General features: G+C 46.4%; 1 protein-coding gene across 1 annotated transcript in view; it reads right to left on the bottom strand.

The window, feature by feature from the left end:
- The window catches only part of CDC42BPB (CDC42 binding protein kinase beta), a 134,192-nt gene that overhangs the window by 46,179 nt on the left and 68,697 nt on the right, over positions 1–19,316 (bottom strand). The window contains exons 5-6 of the mRNA XM_004376703.2: positions 18,793–18,941; positions 2,350–2,443 (exon numbers count right to left, since the gene is read on the bottom strand). Coding sequence (XP_004376760.1) covers positions 2,350–2,443; positions 18,793–18,941 — 243 coding nt within the window. The remainder of the gene's footprint in view (positions 1–2,349; positions 2,444–18,792; positions 18,942–19,316) is intronic.

Here is a 19,316-nt window from a genome sequence, read left to right as displayed (position 1 = left end):
CAGAAAATGAAACCAGCATGGAATAAAAATGGCCAATGATCATAACTTAAAAACCTAATAATTCAAAACTCTACACAAAGTACATATTCTCTTGCAGTACTAAATACTATTGTTTCCAGAATACACGAGGCTCCCAGCACCCACCGTCTCTCGAGGCCCAAATGCTACCACATTGCCAGGCAGCAACCTCTCACAGTGGCCGGCATTTCCCAGCCTCTTGTGGCTGCTCCAAACGCAGTGTGGGGCCCACGTGTGTCCAGGCCAGCATTCCCCAGACTGCCACCTGCATGGGCCCACCAGGCTCTCGCTCAAACGCAGGTCCGGGGTGGCCAGAGATGCTTCCTTTTTAGCAGGCTCCCAGTGGTGTGGATGCTGCTCATCCAAGCCCACCCTGTCTCCCCAAGTGGAACATCAGGAAGCAGGGCCAGGCACAGCTGGGTACATAGGTGTTCCCTGGATGGAAACGGAGGCCAAGACAGGTGTAGTCACAGGTTCCTGTCTGAGGACCCAGCTGGGGAAGGTATGTGAAGAGCGAGAGTAAGGCGGCCTCCATGAGCTCAATGTCAATCTCAATAAAGGTGTGCAAAGGCCCCAGAAGGGGCAGGGTAGCTCCCAGGCTGCCACCCTAGCAGGTGTTGCTGAGCACAGCAACCCCACTACAGAAAGCTGCGTTGGCAGGAGTGGGGCTCCTAAGGGCACAGCCATGACCACAAAGGCTGGGCTGTCCAAGGAGCAGATGTACATCTGGTCTGGTGGCAGAAGACTCAGGGGCCCAGTGGACACCCTTGCTGAGCACCCAGCTCTGCCTCCAGCCCTGATAATCAGGCTCCCACGGAGCAGACCCCCAGGACGGGTAGATGTGCAGGAGCAGCCCACCCGGCAGGCAGTCCCAGGGCATGTGGGCAGCATGGGCTACCCCTGCGGTTTCCAAGTCTGCAAGGCTGAGAGCAAGACAGGACCCAGAGACCACAGTCATAGAGGATCTGCCCAGCTAAGATCAAACTCGGCCTCGGCACCTCTCGGCAGATGCGCCCAGGGACAGAGCAGCAGCCGGGGTCACGGATGCTGCAGGTGCTCAGTCGGTGGGGTCAGCAGAACCCATGCCCACACCTGTGCCCAGCCCCTCATCCACACCGCCTGGCCCAGGCTGCAGGAGCCTCCCTGTGAATTATGGGACAACCAGAAGGGTAGCACTGCGACACAGGTCAAATGTCACACAGGATGGTAGTGGTGTGGACATAAGAAAGGTTTTAAAAAGCTGGGTGGGGAGTAGGTAGCCAGGGCCCCAGCTCAGACCACAGCCATGATTCTAGACATTCGGAGACTGGGTCTGAGGGATGCACAAACATGTCAATGAAGCAGTATGTTAGTCAGCCAGGGAGACTGGGTCCGAGGGCTGCAAAAACACATCAGTGAGTCAGTATGTGGTCAAGGCTTGTAACAGCCAGAGAGGCTGGCTTTGTGGGAAGAGAGTAAATCACTTCAGTTACTTATTTTAAAACCCTCTTAACTGATACTAGTTTTATGGGTTCTTTTAAAATACTACTACTTGAAAACCTGCTCGTAAGAATGGAAGGAACCGCTCTCTTCTGGAGAAATACTTCTCGTTAGACGTTATGACACGGACAGGTTTTAAAGAAGAAAACACTTCCAAACACGGAAGAGTACCACCTCGACAGCTGCCACAGAAGACAAGTGGACAACTCCCTAACACTGTGGCACCCGTCACTGGTGGGAGCTGCTGAGCCAGATTCTGAGCAGAGCTGGGGCGGCCATGTCTCGGGCTGCTTGACCAGAGCGCTGGTCTCTGAGCGTGGATGTGGATCCAGGGGCTATCCTTGTGTTTTACTGTGGGAGCATCACCTGGGCCTCATTACACTCTGAGTGCCCAAGAACCCTACCTCTAAGCCCACGACACCCATTGAAAGAAAACACTGACAGGAAGTCACCTGCTTCACTTCTCCCCCAAAATGAGAATCACGACCACACAGTCAGGGTCTGTCCACCTGCCCAGCCTGAACAGGGCAGTGTGAGAAAGGACCCCAAGCTGCCTCACTCACTGGGGGGCTGCCATGCTCTTAGATGCCAAGGGGTGAGGGACCTGGAAACTTCCCGAGTTAGGAGGCATATGTGTTACTTTGGTAAATATCAAAGGCACTAAAGATGTTTTTAAACTTAAAAATAAAATCCTCAAATAGAAATGTCAGCTGTTTAGCAAATGGATTCATCTTCTTAATTCACGTTAGTAAACATGGTTTGTTAACTGTATTTCAAACTGAAATTTTAAGCCCCTTGTTACTGCAAGCAAAGCCCAAAACCAAACGGAAAATCTCCAACAAAAATACATACAGTTCCATCATCATTCATCTTCAAACATGATCCAAAGTCGGCCAGGCGGATATGACCATTCACATCCAAAAGGACATTGTCAGGTTTAATGTCTCTGTTAGTAAAATAAATACACAAATTAACCATTTCCGTGCAACACAGTAGGTAACTCAAAGCCTGTAATTAGTGGTGGAGCAGCTGAGGAAGTGCTACTATCATCGCGTTAATAGCTACAACAATGTAGTAAAGAACATCTCCGCCCAGTGATTTAGTCTGGTTTGGCAGCAGTGCCCACCACCAGCACCACTTATTACTGTGTGTCAGGAACTCATTTATCCCCAGTTAACCCAACAAGGCACCTATTATTCCTACACTCCTCCCACCCGCCAAGCGTTTACCGAGCATCTCCTCTGTGCCAGGCACTGCTCTTGACCCTGTGTCTACAACAGACAATACTGCCCCTGACATCACGAAGCTTGCAAACTAGCTGAGGTATCAGGAAATGAACATGCAGATAAATAAATATGCAATGTGAGTCCAGGTGGTATAACACAGTGCAGTCTATGCGGTAAGTGCTACAGAGAACTATGAAGAAATATAAAACAAGGCAATGAGCCAAAGTACAGTGAGTGGTGGTTACTGTGAGGAAGCGACAATTGAGCAGAGACTAACGAACTACAGGAGTCATGTGAAGATTTGGGGCAAGACCACAGCAAGCTGACAAAGCACCATGTACTCAAAGAACAGCAATTTATAGATAAGGGCGTGGAGGCTTACAAAGCTGAGCAACCTGCCCAAAGTTATACAGCAGCAAGTGATAGAGCAGGAAAGTAAACATAAGGCAGTCTCACTGAAGCCTATTTTCTTAACTACTGTTCTATGCTGTTGCAAAATCTGCATGAGAAAGTAGATGTTTAAAAAAGCACATTAAACACAATCTACATGTAATCAATAATGGATTTTCTATATACTACCAAACGCTAAGCAGGGTAGCAGCTGGCTTTAAAATACTAGTGCTCCTTCCGGGCAGAATCAACTTATATGACAAAGCAGTATGAAAGGAAACATGCTTCACTTTAAAAACAAAGGAAGTTGTTCACCAAAAGATATGTACAAGTGTTTTCCCAGCAGCACCACTCATAATAGCCAAAAAGTGGAAACAAGCCAAATGTACACCTTCAGGACAATGGATAAGTAAACTGGGTTAGATTCATGTGATAAACACTACACCACAATGAAAGAAACTACCAACTACTTCTAACAACATGGATGAGTCTCGCAAACAAATGTGAGCAAAAGATGAAAGTTCTTAAGAAAAAAGGCCACAACGCAAAAGAAAATTCTAATGCAACGCTTCAAACTTAAATAAATATCCTCAAATAAGCATTCAGGAATATGAAAAACAAAAACCCCACAATGAATTAAGAAAACATAAAACAGACAAAACCAGGAAGAAATGAAATGAAATAAAATGAGAGTTGATTTAACTCAAAGAAAAAATAGAAGAAAGAGATAAAATCTTATCAGAAATGAAGACTAAATTACAAGATGCTCAAAGGAGAATAGATTCAAACGAAAACTTAATGAAAAGCAATGCAGGCAAGAAAAGCACTAAGAGAATAAAAATGAGATAAAGAAGTAAAAAGGATCAAAGAAAAAGTGGTTGAAGATGGAAATCAAAGACAAAGAAGGTCAAACACATACATAATTGGAGTCCCCAAAGAAGAAATTAGAACAATGAAACAGAACTAGTATTTAAAATTATAATCCAAGCTTTCCAGGAATTAAAAAAAAAAAGAGCTAAATGTATACACTGAGAGAGCCCAACAGATTTAAAAACAAAAAAAGTGCTGTTTTTTGGAGCCAGGTAAGTTGATACTGAAGTTCATATGAAAACAGCTAGAAAAACACCAATGAGAAAGAGCTATGATGGGGGCTAGCCCTATATGATTTCAAGACAGACCACAAAGCCTCCATAATTAAAGAAATACAGTACTGGTGCATGAAGAGACAGAAAGACAACAGAACAGAACACAATGTCTAGAAACAAACCGGCTGCATAAAGAAAATGAGTATATGACAAAGATGGAATCTCCAACCACTGCGGCAAACACAGTCTTAAATGATTGTTGTTAGGACAGCTGGAGAGACATTTAAATATAAAATTGGATCTACTCCTCATATCATATATAAGAACAAACTCCAAATAGATCAGAGATCCATATGTAAAAAATGGAACTATATGAACGAAAACATGAAACCACTACAAGAAATGTGGGTAACTATGACTCAAACTCCAGATGTAAGAAAAGATCAATAAATTTGGTTACATAAAAAAAAATTTTTTTAATCTGATTCCCAAAAAATACCATAAACAAAGTCAAAAAACAAATGATGAACTGGGAAAAATATCTGCAACATAAAATTACAGATAAAGGGCAAATATTTTTTAAAAACTGAATTGAAAGAAAAGCCAAATATCCTACAGAAAAAGAGGCAAAAGAAACAAAACAGACAAATCACGCACACATACGCACAAAGACATAAAAACAATGCTTACTTTCACAAGAAAGGCAAAAAGAAAACTAAACTGTGTACCATCTCTTATCCATTAGCTGGCAAAAATTCAGAAGTTTGAAAAGACATTCTGTTGGAGAGGCTGCACGGCAACAGGCACTTTCATACAGTGCTAGTGGGAATACAGAAAGGTACAATCCCTACGGAAGAAACTCGCAACATCTAATAAAATCATACATGCATTTTATTTCTCTTTTGACTCGGCAATCCTGTTTCTAGGAATTAATCCTAAAGATACACCAACAGTACAAAAATACGTATGCACAAGGTTATTCAATTACTGCACTCTTTATCACTGCAAAAAACCTACCTAAATGTCCACTCATAAAAGATTGGTTAAATAAACTAGGGTATTTACATATAATACAAATCTGTCTTAGAAGAAGTACAACCAGAATGCTCCTTAGAAGCGAGGATGGCGAGACGCTGTCTCATGGTCTTTGGACATGTTATTTATCAGGAAGGACCAATCCCTGGAGAAGAACATCATCTTAGTGAAGTAGAGGGTCAGCAAAAAAGAGGAAGATCCTCAACGAGATGGACTGACACAGTAGTTGCAACAATGGGCTCCAGCATAACAATGATTGTGAGGATAGCACAGGACCTGGTAGCATTTTGTTCTGTTGTACATAACGTCTGTTGTACCTAAGGTCGCTATGAGTCAGAACTGACTTGATGGCACCTAATAACAACATTTGCATATAATGGAGTATTATGTTAAAAAAAAAAAAGACGAAGAGCTCTACAAACTGATGTGGAATAATTTCTAGAATATGTTATTACGTGAAAAAAGTAAAATGCAAAAGTACATTATTTAGTATGCTAGCTTTTGCATAAGAAAGGAGAAATAAGAAAGCATATTTAGCTTCTCTCTCAAACACACACACAAAGAATAAACCAGGAGACAATGAACTAGTTACTTATAAAAGGTGGGGGGAATGAGGTGGGAGGGATAAGGAAGGGAGTGACACTTCTCTGAGTATAAATTTGAACAGTTTTGATTTTTTGGAAGCATGTTAATGTCCTACATATTTAAAAAATAAAATTAAATCACAGATGGTAAGAGGGAGCTTGAAATGGGAAGTGGACTGAAATCAATGAATCCAACTACATTTCAAATGAATAATATGATAACATCGGAGGGGGTGGGGAACAAGTCCAAGTAACTTCTGAACACAGAATTTCACGTGTGCATGTGGGGGCTCAGAGTGCGGTAGGGAAGAATGCAAACAGATCCTAAACTCTTCAGAGTAGGCTTGTTTTCTATAGTAGTATGGGCAAGGAAATTCTCATGGTATTTTGGATGTATTATAGGGTTAGGCAAATAAGTGAATGTGCTGATGTTGAGGAGCCACAGGTATCACTGTAAAAGAAGGGAGACAAATATATGGACTAGGGGAAAGCCAGGAGTGAACTTATGTCCCAAATTATGGCACCAGGGCCCCTCAGAGAAACGACTGATTCTAGGGTGGGGGCAGGGAAGGTAGAAGATGAGCCAGAAACTAAGAGAGTTCTCAAAAAATGATGAGGGTACATCACAAACAAGGTGTCACCTAGAATGGGCTTCCACTGGCCAAATATGGGACATTTGGAGCACAAAATTAAAGACAGTGATGGATTATAAACCTCTGGGGGAAAACAAGAATCCATGATTCCATGCCGACAATAAATAGAACATCGCCTGATGACTGGTAAACACAGAGGGAACCCTGGCGGTGGACAGCCATCATGTTGCAACCATAATAGTACAGGATGGTCCTGGCACAAGTCAGCAATAGACACTATGTCTGGGGAGGAACTTTTGGTGAGGAAGAGGATATCTGCACAGTCTTAAAGTGTCTCCCACACATTGCTTTTAGTTGCAAGGGGGAAAAAACACTAAATACTAACTCTACAGTGGAAAAATCAAACAAAATCTTAACCGGACAATCTAATCAATTGCCAATAAAGGGAGGTGGACATCATGTGCCTCTAGATGTGTTACCCTGAGAAGGCCACAAGTCACATTTATACACACACGTTTCAGCAGGGAATGCGTGATCTGAATCTGTATGTTTAAAATACACACACGTGCGCGCACACACACACACACACACACACACACACGATTGTCCCTTGGTATCTACGGGGAATTGGATCCAGGACCCATCATGGATACCAAAATCCTCAGATACTCAAGTCCCTTATATAAAATGGCGTAGTTTTTTGTTTTTTTTTTAAAACATAACCCAGGAATGAACAGTGTTTCGCTCTGAGATTGAACAGTGATGGACAGGCCAAGTTAGTGTGGACGTGTGAAGCACTGGATCAAAGAAGCACTTTGAAGGACAGCCGCATCTGGGCCCTCCTGTTGCAGGCTTCCCTCCAAGCCAGGGTCCTTCACATAGGAGGTCCTGGGTGACTGAGGACCCCACACATACACGGTGCAGACAGTGCTAGGTCCTGGACCTGCAAACTTTGTTCTCTCCTTCTGGACCTGAGACCTCTGCCGCAAACATGCGCTGCCAGATCCAAGGTCAGGCAGCCCCAACCCTAGTGTCCTCATTTGTCCAGATTGTGTCGGGGTGTGGCTGCCTCCGTCCCCCCAGGAGCTTCTTCCTTCACAGCCACATATGGTTCCTCGGTCACATCCTGTCTTGCCTTGTACTGCCCTCTGCATTGTTCCCAAGCCCTTAAGTCTTTTTTTTTTCCTGAATATTTTTGATCCATGGTTGGCTGAATCTGCCGATGCAGAACCCTCAGATGCGGAGGGCTGACTGTATGTATTTATACACATATATACGTAAAAACAGGCAAAACTAATCTATGCTTTTAGAGCTTCGCTGTCCAATACGGTAGCCCCTAACCACATATGGCTACTCACATTTAAATTTAAATAAAATGAAGAATTTAGTTCCTCAGTCCCACTAGCCATATTTCAATAGCCACATGGGGCTAGTGGCTACCATACTGGACAGCACAGTACAGAATACCGCCATCATCACAGAACGTTCTGTTGAGCAGCACTGTTGAAGGTTAAGGTGGTGGCTGCCTTTGGGGAGCAAGGAAGGAGAAGAGGTTGAGAGGGGCCAGGATGGGGCCCCTGAGGGCACTGATAATGTTTCTGACCTGAGTGCTGGTGGCGTGTTCACTTCGTAAAAAACTGTAAAAATGTACACCAAGATTCGTGCACTTTTCTGAATGCATGTTATATACCTTAATAAAATTTACACAAAGTGAACCAATTGTAAAAATAAAAACGGTCTTGCGAAGTTACACACATCCTGTCTATCACAACTGCAGGGGGCAATGACCTCAGCAACACTGGGCAGGCAGTGACGACAACCACCACCAGCTATCAGTGCGGACTGCTGCCAGGTACGGCACCTGCTTTACACAGCTGTTGCAATTAATCCTCAGAACAGCTTCCTGATGTAGGTATTATTCTCCCCTTCTTGCAAAAAAGAAAACTGAGGGAAATCTACATTAAAACATTTGCTGAATGTATTATTTTCACTAATAAAAATCTTCTTTTTTCTGAACTGTCTACATATCTAAATGAATCTTAATTAAGTCTGCTTCAAAGGAATAAATAATTCTTTAAACAGTGAATATATTGTATGTTCCCTTCCTCCATAGACTTGCCAGTGTTTGGACAAAGGGAAGCTATGATTTATCTCCTTAGAAAAGAGACTATTCTGTGGGTTATATGAAAAGGATATGCTGGATGCCACAACCAACAGCACGTACAAATAAGTCTGTTTTTAGTAACAGCTTTATCGCGATCAAGGAGCCCTGATGGCGCAGTAGTTAAGTACTCCACTGCTAATTGAAAGATCAGTGGTTTGAACCTACCAGCTGCTCTGCAGGAGAAAGACCTGGCGATCTGCTTCGGTAAAGATCATAGCTGGGAATCCTATGTGGCAGATCTACTCTGTCCTATAGGGTTAAGAGTTGGGACTGACTTGACAGTAATAGGTTTGGGGTTTTTTTTGGAGGCGGGGAGGGCATATTTCATAGGAACGGAGTCCGGCCTCTTTCACTAGTACAAGGTAGTATATTCTCAATGAGCCTCTCTCTGGCTAAAGTGCTCCAGTCTACAGACAGTGTTCTCTGGAAATCTAATACACTCTGACCACTTATTCTGCATTCCTTTTTTCACAGAAAAAGAGGGAAAGAGAAAGGAAGGAAGCAGGGAGAGAGAGAAGGAATAAAGGATACTCTCCCAGGAAGCAGACACAGACCGACCCTCTCCTTGTCCCATGTGACCACCGTGCTGTGGCACTCACTGCCCCTCACCCCCATTCCTGACGTCATCAAGTCTCCATCCCCTCTGCACGGCACACATGTAAGTAATGAAGGGTGACTCACTTAACGAGACGGAGGACTTTCTTGAAGTAACGCTAACAGAATATATTAACAGAAGCTCGATGAGGTTTTATAATGAGCTCTGTGCTTGCCTTCCAGGAAGGAACAGATTAAAGAACAGGGTGATGGGACTACTTTACTCCAATCAGAACACACTGGGTCGTCTCCCCATCTTGTCTTTTTAACTTTTTGGTTTCGGAATGGAAGACAGAACAATTTGCAGAGTCTCTTAGTTATCTACTGCTGCTATAATAGAAATACCACGAGTGGATGGCTTTAACAAAGAGAAATTTATTCTCTCACAGTCTAGGAGGCTAGAAGTCTGAATTCAGAGTGCCGGCTCCAGGGGAAGGCTTTCTTTCTCTGTTGGCTCTGGGGGAAGGTCCTTGTCATCAATCTTCTCCTGACCTAGGAGCTTCTCAGTGCAGGGATCCCAGGTCTAAAGGACACGCTGTTCTTCTGGCTCTTCCTTCTTGGTGATATGAGGACCTATGTCTCTTTGCTTGCTTTTGTCTTTTATATCTCAAAACAGACTAACTTAAGACACAACCTAATCTTGTAGATTGAGTCCTCACTGACATAACTGCTGCTGATCCCACCTCATTAACATAGAGATGAGATTTACAACAACAGGAAAATCACATCAGATGACAAAATGGTTGACAATCACACAATATTGGGAATTATGGACTAGCCAAGTTGACACACATTTTTAGGGGACATGATTCAATCCATGACATTCCATCCTTTGGCCCCCAAAAATTCATAACCTTGCCACATGTAAAACTTATTCACCCCATCATATCATAGCAAAAACCTTAATTCAACTCCAAGTCCAAAATTCCAAAAATTCCGCTTCATCTGTGAAATTGAGAATACAAGTTATCTGCTTCCAAAGTACAATGGCAGAACAGGCACAAGCTAGACAGTTCCATTACAAATGGGAGAAAATGGAGGAAAGGAAAGGTTGACAGGCACCAAGCAAGTCAGCAGAACACATTACATTAAGCTCTCAAGGCTTGAAATCAATCCTCTGTTCTCTGAGACCATCTAGGTAATGGCCCTGTTCTCCAGACCTCTGAGTGTTGGCCACACTGTCTGGATTCTGGGTGGAGGCTCCTCAGTCCTGGGCTTCAGCTCTGCCTTCTAGGCCCACTGGAATGGCAACTCTGCTCCCTCAGCTTTGGGTGGCCTCATTCTCCCACTCCATCTGAATGGTGACTGTACCCCCTCAGCCCCAGCAGGCCCCATTCTTCTGCTCCTTGGGGATGGCAGCCCCGAACCTTCAGCTTTGAGCAATGGATCTGGCCTCATTCCACTAGCACTCGTGAACAGTAGTCCCTCACTCTAGAACTAAGTTGGTGAAGATCTGACTCTTTGAAACCTAGGAGGCTGTGGCCCCATCCTTAGAAACACCAGTGGCCATGGCTCCACCCTTTGAGACCCCAGAGGTTGTGGCTCTACCCTTTGAGACTAAGGTAGCTCTGCTTCTTGTGTTTCTTGTCTCTTCAGCTTCTGCTTCCTGGTTCCTAGGTCCCTTGGACCCTCAGGCCTCATCTCCCCTTCTGCCCTGCTGGGGCAAGTGTTCCAAAGCTCTTTAGCAACACCAGTAAGTGCCTGGGGGCACCCTACCCTGCCAGTAAACTTTGGCCAGAAGGCACTCAGCTCTCTTGCTCTGGGGTCAGCAAGCCTAGCTTTACTGATAAGTGCCTGAAGGCACCCTACTCTCCTGCATAAAGGCACTCAGCTCTGTCACTCCATGGATTGGTTTTGGTGCTGTCTCACGCTGGTCTCCTAGTTCTGCTGCTGCTGTCTCTCTGCCACTGCTTCTTGCTGCCTGCGCTGTCTCCAGTGTAATAGCTCTCCCCATTTCCTTCTAAGTCCTCACCAGAATTGTCTTTGATGTCCATAATTCCACCAACAGTCTCTTCAAAGCAATCTAGGTTTTTACTATTAAGCACTTCAAAACTCTTCCAGCCTCTATCCATTCACAGTTTTGAAACTGCTTCCACATTTTAGGTATCTGCTAGAGCAGCACCCAACTCCTGGTACCAAACTCTGTCTTAGTTATCTAGTGTTGCTATAACAGAAATACCACAAGTGGATGGCTTTAACAAAGAGAAATTTATTCTCTCACAGTTTAGGAGCCTAGAAGTCTGAATTCAGAGTGCCAGCTCCACGGGAAGGCTTTCTCTTTCTGTTGGCTCTGGAGGAAGGTCCTTGTCATCAATCCTCCCCTGGCCTAGGAGCTTCTCAGTGCAGGGACCCCAGGCTAAAGGACACACTGTTCTTCTGGTTCTTCTTTCTTGGTGGTATGAGGTCCCCATGACTCTCTGCTTGCTTCTCTCTTTTATATCCCAAAAGAGACTGACTTAAGACACAACCTAATCCTGTAGATTGAGTCCTGCCTCACTGACATAACTGCCACTTCTACCTCATTAACATCATAGAGGCAGGATTTACATCAATAGGAAAATCACATCAGATGACAAAATGGTGGACAATCATACAATACTGGGAATCATGGACTAGCCAAGTTGACACACATTTTTTGGGGACACAATTCAATCCATTACACACAGAAACGGAGAAATGATTTATATAGAAGATTTAAGACAGCCAACCATAATTTCACACACCCACACCCACACACACACACATTTCCCAAGACCTTAGAAAGACCAAAGCAGACAGCAGAAATGGTGAAGAGGCCATGAGAATGCCATTAGCGGGGTGTTTAATGACACAGAGAGCAGAAGTACAGGGAGCAAGCATTCTAGGTGGAAGAGCGTCTGGCTGTCAATAATTCCTGCCACACTAACATCAGCTAACCTGGGAAGACAGGCCACGGATGGTCTCCATCCAGGGAGGCTTTCCCTCTTCCTTTTATGCCTCTCAGCTGTGTTCAATCCCTAACCATATGCATGCACTACTTCTTTTTTTTTAATGGCATTCAGGGTTATTTGGGCAGTGTGAGTCTGTATTCAAAAACACAACAGTGTTAATACATGTCATTATTTAGAAGTGAACTGGCTACCTATACTCAGGGAGGCTACAAAGGCACTGTCCTCAAGAGCTGAGCAAGGTTACAGCATGAATGCCATTAAGAGGCTCTGGCATCACTGAAGGGCCCTCTTGGCTGAGACCATCTGGATGGTCCGGGCAAGGCCTGAGTCTTTTCAGATGAACTCAGGCCTCGTACAGTAGGGACAAAGACCTAGAGCCCTTTAACTGGGCCAGTAGGGCCCACGCCACCATGGTGATAGCAGCCCATCAAGGTGTGAAGGTCCCAAGGACCACCACAGGGCCTGGGACCACGGCAGCCTATTACCCCTTCAAGGCCTACAGCATTGTTTTAGAAACATTTGCAGCAGATGGCTGAGAATTCCTCTGAAAACTCCTTCCCATGACAGCTGTGCCTGTGGTTTCAAACGCTGGTGTGGATGGAGCATTCAGAGCCACGAGGGACAGCAGCTGCTCCTCTGCCACATTGAAACAAGGCACCCACTCCACAACCACCTGTCCTGAGTGGTCTGTCAGCTCCAGCTTCCAACTGCTCCCCAGGACGTGTCCTGTCCTGCTGTGAAACCACAGGGCCGAGGGTGGTGCCCAGTGCGGGAACAGGCTTCAGCCTCCAGGGCACTCGCCAGCCGGAGGGGCAGCTCAAGAGCTGCTTGGCCGCCTCACCTTTCCTTTCTGGCTGTCTCTCCACTGGGTTTCCTCTACTTTCCCTTCCAGCCCTTCTACTGGACTTTCTGCTTTTATACGGTTTATTTTCCAAATCCTTTTTTGTGCTCTGAATATTCCTTTATTTAAAAATGTACCCGGCTCTTACTTCATTCACACAGGAGGCTCTGCTCTCTCTGAGGATATGACACTGTCTTTCTCGGCAGCGGTACCCTCAGGCATCTGGAGGTCCCTGCCTGACCTCTGGGGAGGGACTGTGCAACTCCACGGGGTGTGTGGGAACATTAGCGACGGGGCTATGTGGGCTCCCGCTGCCAAAGCCAGGCCAGAGCCATGAAGCCTGCAGAAGGCCAGTGGCGGGGCCTTGCCCTACACTGCGGGGCCACCACCAGCCATGGCAAAGACGCCAGCGCCATGGCGTGAGCTCTGACCCATGTCTGCTCAACAACCAGTGATGTTACTCTTGTGCCAACAAAACTCACTCAGCTCTGACCCCAGGAAAGGTCACCTTCACCTTGTTCACAAGGCACCCACCTGAGACAGGTGGAGGACTAGCTTCACACAAAATCTCACTTTTGAACTTTGCAGCAAAAAACGCGAAACTGTTTTTAGATGGGGTCATTCAAGCAATTGGTCTAAGTAATGAGCTGTTTGGGGGCGAAAAAGTTTTTGAATTACGCATTAAATGTCTCCTAATGTGCGCGCAACTCAAATGACAGAGCAAAATCTTCACAAAGTCAATTAAGAAAACGAGAAGAAAAGCTTTCTAACTAGAGGAGAAAACAGGAAAACAACTACAAAAAAGGCTGTCAGGTTAATTTCCCCGGAGACCCGTGACAAACACAATGATGCTCCTCTCTCCATCGTGAGTGAGACAGCATTGTGTCAAGAAGATGGGAGTATGAGGCCCACGTGTGGGAATCTCCACAATAACTGCCATAAAAGCAGCCACTCGAAAACAAAAGAAAAACGCTGAGCGGAACTCATCGTCCTGAAAGAGGCGACTGTGTTGCTCTGACTTGTCCTATGGCGCGGCGGGCCTGTGGCGGAGCAGGGCAGCATAGGGCACAGCGCAGTGCAGGTCTTGGAGCACGGAGTCACAGGTGGTGGCTGGCAGGAGGTCTGAGCCTCACCCTGGAACCTACCAGTCACGTGGCCCGAGGCAGGTGCTCGGCCTCTCTGGGCCTCAGTTTCCTCACCTGCAATGAGGTAGCACACATGGGAAGACGGAGAGTGGGGACTGTCACGGGGTGCCATCGTGGCCTGTGGAGCAGAAGCTTCCTCCAGGAAAGTTTCCTGACAGACCAGAGGCGCCGTGGCCTGAGTGCAGGCTCGGCGGGAGCCAGGGAGGGGCCAGGAGTGGCGCTCAGCAAGCGTACAGGGCCATGAGTGGGCAGTAAGGGGGCCGTGAGGGGGACCATGAGGGGGCCACAAGCTGGGCCGTGAGGGGGCTGTGACGGGGGCCGTGAGGGGGGCGAGGAGTGCATGTTGGAGGAAACGACGGGGCACAAGAGGCCGAGGTGTGACAGGGCATCGAGAAGGATCTTGTGCTAACTGCCAATTGCGACTATGCCCAAAGTGCTGCACCCCAATCCCAGGCCAGAGAGCTACCTCGCCCTGCAAGGGCTTCCAAGAGGAGCCCAGCCCTCCTCGCCCCCACCCCCTTGGCCAGACTAGGGAGCACAGTACCGTGACAAGGGGCTGTTCCCACTCCACACCACTCCTTGTGAGGCGGGGAGAGGGGCTTCCGACCCTCCTGAGACCAAGGAAGAGGCCCCAAAGGAAGAGCTACGGGGAGGGGACTTGACCATCCTGTCCTCTTCCAAGGAGGGGACGGCTGACGGTGGGAAGGGCACAGCCGTCAGTGAGCCGCCTGCACTCCAGCCCTAGTGTGATGACACAGGTGCTTCCCCAGAGTGGAAGGATCACTAAGGTGGCTGAGCTCAAACCATCTTCCCAGTAGCACGAGGCCGCGGCGAGAGGCCTGTGGCGGAAGCTGAAGGGGAGGAATGGAGAAAACAGGCTGGACCAGACCCACCCAGCCAGGCCCCCCCAGGAGCCTCCCGATGTGCCCCCGCAAGCTGCATCTGGACAGCTGTCACCCCAGGACACGGACGCACAACAGTGCAGCCAGGGTACAGCACAAGGCCTGCAGCTGTGGAGCCAGGGCACAGATGTGGAGCCCGAGAACAGAGAAGTCGGTGCCCAAGGGGGGCGAGGAGACGGTGCCAGCCGGAGCCACAGCCCTGCCCACATCAGGTGGAGAACGGATCCATCGGTCAGAGCAGAGATTCACAAAGAAGGCGATCGGGACAGACTAAACACAACATGCCTCTTTCTGGCCCTGCCAAGCCCCACTCCAGATGACAGTAAAGATGTATATATTTTTTTAAAATCCACAAGGACAAAGAGAATAGTAATGAAAAGGCAGCAGAGGCGATGTCAGTACCATTCTGTGGGCTGAGGAGATGCTGAGTGGTAACAGACTGAGCAGAGCCGGGACACTGATGGATATGCCTGGGGGAAGGGACACTGCGCATCACAGAACTCCAGAAATGCCCAGAAACAGGGCACTGGGTCCCACTGCAGGCAGAGCTGACACTGAGGACTTGCTGACAACTCTAAAAGAAGCAGTTAACCCCCTCGAAAGAAAACTGGACATTTACTCTCAGGAGTGACTGAGCCACGACTCTGGGCTTGGAACCCCAGAATGGCTGAGGCAGGGCAAAGCTGTAAGGAAGACAGGGGGACTAGGTGGAAGTCTTGATACGCCACCCCCATCTCCCTCTCCACAGAGAGGACTCATCTCTGAGTACCCTGAAAGGCTCAAGGGAGGAGGCACAGGGATACGGAAGTTGAGGCCCCAAAGAGAGCAGCCAGGTCCACGTCTGACTGCTCCCTGGAGAAGCCCTCCCAGGACACACAGCTTCCAGTGCAGCTTTTCCTTAACGTCTTGCTCTGAAATCTGAGGGCCACCAGGGAGCTTCTAACATGGAAGTCAGAGACCAAACAAACAGGAAAAGGAAGAGGCTGACAATCTGGGCAGCAGAAGGTAAACTCGCATGTACAGTTGGTACCCGAGAGACACAGAAGAGTCTATAATCATGAAGCCAGACAGGATGTTACTATAATTTTTTTAACTTCTGAGAAAAAAAAGAGGTCTTGGACAGTATATAAAACAAAAGTGAAACTTTAATATAAAGCCTAGAGGTTGAGGAACTCTCCCCAAAGTAGGTGAAAAAGCATAGAGATGGAAGAAAAATAGGAAAAAAGATAGAAAATGAGAGGACCAGTCCAAGAGGCCCAACATCTGAATAATAGGACTTCAAGAAAGACAGAAAAGAGAACTCACAGAAGAGATGATCAAGCATAAGGACATTTCCTGGAACTGAAGAACCCAAGTCTCCACATAGAGCTCTCAGCCAAGGAGTAAGAACTGCTGCACCAGGGAACGTCTGCAGGAACCGCAAAGCACCCGGGTGTGAGGTGAGCAACTCACTGCCTCTCAGCCTCAAATTCATCCTTCTTGCTAGCTGGCCCAAAGCTAAGCTGGGTTGGTAGAGGGTGCTGGGGAGACAGTAGGGGGAGTGGGTTGTGCTCTCTCAGCAGGAGTGGCTTCTCCTGTGTCCAGTCCTGCAATGTGTGGAAAGTAGCTTCTTCTTGTATCGCCCCTACATCGGGCACTTCTGTAAGAGTGCCCTGGTAAGACACTTCCCCATGAACAGCTTTCCCTGTCACCTATAGGGCAGATTTCCAGCAAGTTCCAGAAGAATTTCCTGCAAGCCCCGTGGTGTGGCACTACAGAGACTTCTCTGCCATCCTGTGAGCCACAGAGTACCCTCTCCAACAAGATCCAGACCTCAGCCCTTGGGGTAGTGACTGCTCCTGGTATCTGCTAGTCCCACCTGCATTCTTTAGCATTTTCTTTACTTCTTACCAGCCGATCCCTCATTCCATCACTCCTCTGTTACAGTGAACAACTCCTTATGTGACTTTTCCCTGGCCAAATCACTGTGTCGTTTCTCTCCTGATTGGGCCCAGACTGATAGAGAACCTTCAAGACACTTAAAAACAAACAGGGATAAAGAGAGAATCCCAAAAGATAAAAAAGGATCACAATACAAAGTCACAGAAATCGTAATGGCCTCAAACCTTTCAACAGCAACACTGAAGAGCAAGACAGGAGCAAAACCTTCCAAGTCCCAAGGGGAAAACAATTTCCAACCAAAAATTCCATACTGGAGAAACTATCAACCATATATGTGGACAGAATAAAGACATGCTTAGACAGGCAAGATCTCCACAAAATTATCTCACACCTCTCCTTTCACAGAAACTACTGGAGGATTAAAAAAAACCAAACCAAACTTGTTGTTTGATTGTGTGCCACCAAATCAAACAATAACAAGAAAGAGGAAGACACGTGATTTAGAAAACAAGGGATCCAATTCCAGACAGGTGAGGAGGGAATCTCTGCACTTGAAAAGAACCCCAGAATAAGAACAGTACAATAAAGAGCAACCAAAGTACAAAGAACAGGAAAGAAGGAAAGCTCCAGAAGGGAGATCTCCAAGAAAAATCGAGGCAGAGAGACGGCCAGATATGTCTGAATATACAGAGCTTTACAATTCAGCCATAATTACAGAAAGCTACATAGACAGGTAAGCTAATGAAAAAACAAGGCAAGTATTAACTCCAGAGAAAACAAAAAACCAAAAATTTACATAAGAAATGTATCTACTGTACACCACAAGGCTCATTTAATGAGTAATAGTTCCATAGCTACATTATAAACACCAAGTACTGATTTAACCAAAAGTTATTATTTTACTAATTGGGAGGGTGGGAGGGAGGGGAGAGAGAGCTTGAGAGCATGTGTGGGAGAGAGAGGTGAGGAGAGAGTGTGAATGTGGGTGTGTGTGAAGTTAAATCGTCATTTTAACAAGTGTTGTCTAAAACAAAAAAAAAAAACCATGAAAACAGCAACTTAAGCCTGTTATTTAGAAACATGAAGGTAAATACTGGAAGAAGCAGCTTAGAGTTTACAAAGTTACCCTTGGTGAGTGAAATAGTGTCTGGAGACTCATGTTTTTCATCATAAGCCCTGTAGAACTATTTGACTTTTTAAAACTTCTAATATAAAATTATTTTGATAAAAATAGAAGTAAAACCAGTAAAAGAAAAATAAACACCATAGGCCTGAGTCTTTGGGCCTTAAATGGCAGAATGAGAGGATGTGAAGGGGCAGACTCCCTCTCCGGCTCCCGGGGTGTTACCCTCACAGCAAGGAGAGTGGGTGGAGCAGGGGGCAGCACAGCAGTAGGGCAGCCTGCCTCAGTTTCCACCTCACAGTGGGACTCCTCGGTAGACCCTACACCACCAGTCAGGTCCTTCTCGTTGCTGTGACGTCTGCCCTACTTCCTCAACCCAATCCTCCTCTTGTGAGCGCTGGCAGGGGGAGGGTGGGAAACAGGGCATTGACCCTGCCGGGTCAGCGGGGAGCAGAGCTGTGAAAGTGGACAGTGGGATCAGGCCCTGCAGGCCCCTCAGGAGGGGGTACTGGCAGGGGAGAGGCTCAGTGTCACTTAAGCATCAGAAGGCAAGGTGGCTTCAGCTGACCAGAGCTACACCACCACACGGTGACAATGAAAGCTGGGATCTACCAGGCACTTGGGGTTTAAAGAAGGTCGTGTGGGTGGATCACCCTGCACTGTGAGGCACCAAGAAGGCCTTGCCACCTGTGTAACTTCTGGAGATGCTCCGCACCCTGGTGTCTAGGAGTCAAGGAGCTCAGAAAGGAGTATTTTAACACAGTAAATGTGGTTTCCATAAAAGATATCAGAAGTCAATTACCTGTGCACATAATGAAGTTGATGAATGGAATCGATGGCCAACACCATCTCACCAATGTAGAATCTTGCCATGTCTTCTGGAAGCTTGTCTTCAAATTTACTGAGCAGGGTCAGTAAATCACCACCCACATAGTAATCCATGACTAAGTACTACCAATCGGGGAGAGAAGAGGAGAAAACACAATAGTTAGTCACTACTACGCCTGACAATTAAAGGCCAAACATTCACTGTGGAATAATTCATAGGAAACAGAGCGCTCAGAAGAGGGAACTGGGAAGGCGACGAGAACCAAGTCAACAATGGGCTTCCAGTTTTTCCCTCCGATGACTGCGTGTCTAAAGAAAACTGTAAATTTGCTCTAGAAATCAATCAAATAACATGATAAAGTGAAAGACATTTGTAGGCAAGTAATACAATAAAATTTAAGGTACCAGATTTTTTTAGTGCTTTAAGAAATCACTAAAAGAAACAGTGACATCATCAGTAACACGATCCCACAAGGAAAACAGAGTAAGAGAAACTCT

This window comes from Trichechus manatus, unplaced genomic scaffold (genome assembly GCF_000243295.1).
Source record: "Trichechus manatus latirostris isolate Lorelei unplaced genomic scaffold, TriManLat1.0 scaffold00045, whole genome shotgun sequence".
Taxonomy (NCBI): domain Eukaryota; kingdom Metazoa; phylum Chordata; class Mammalia; order Sirenia; family Trichechidae; genus Trichechus; species Trichechus manatus.
The sequence above is the reverse complement of the archived record's forward strand: the minus strand, read 5'-3'. Positions and strand labels throughout refer to the sequence as shown.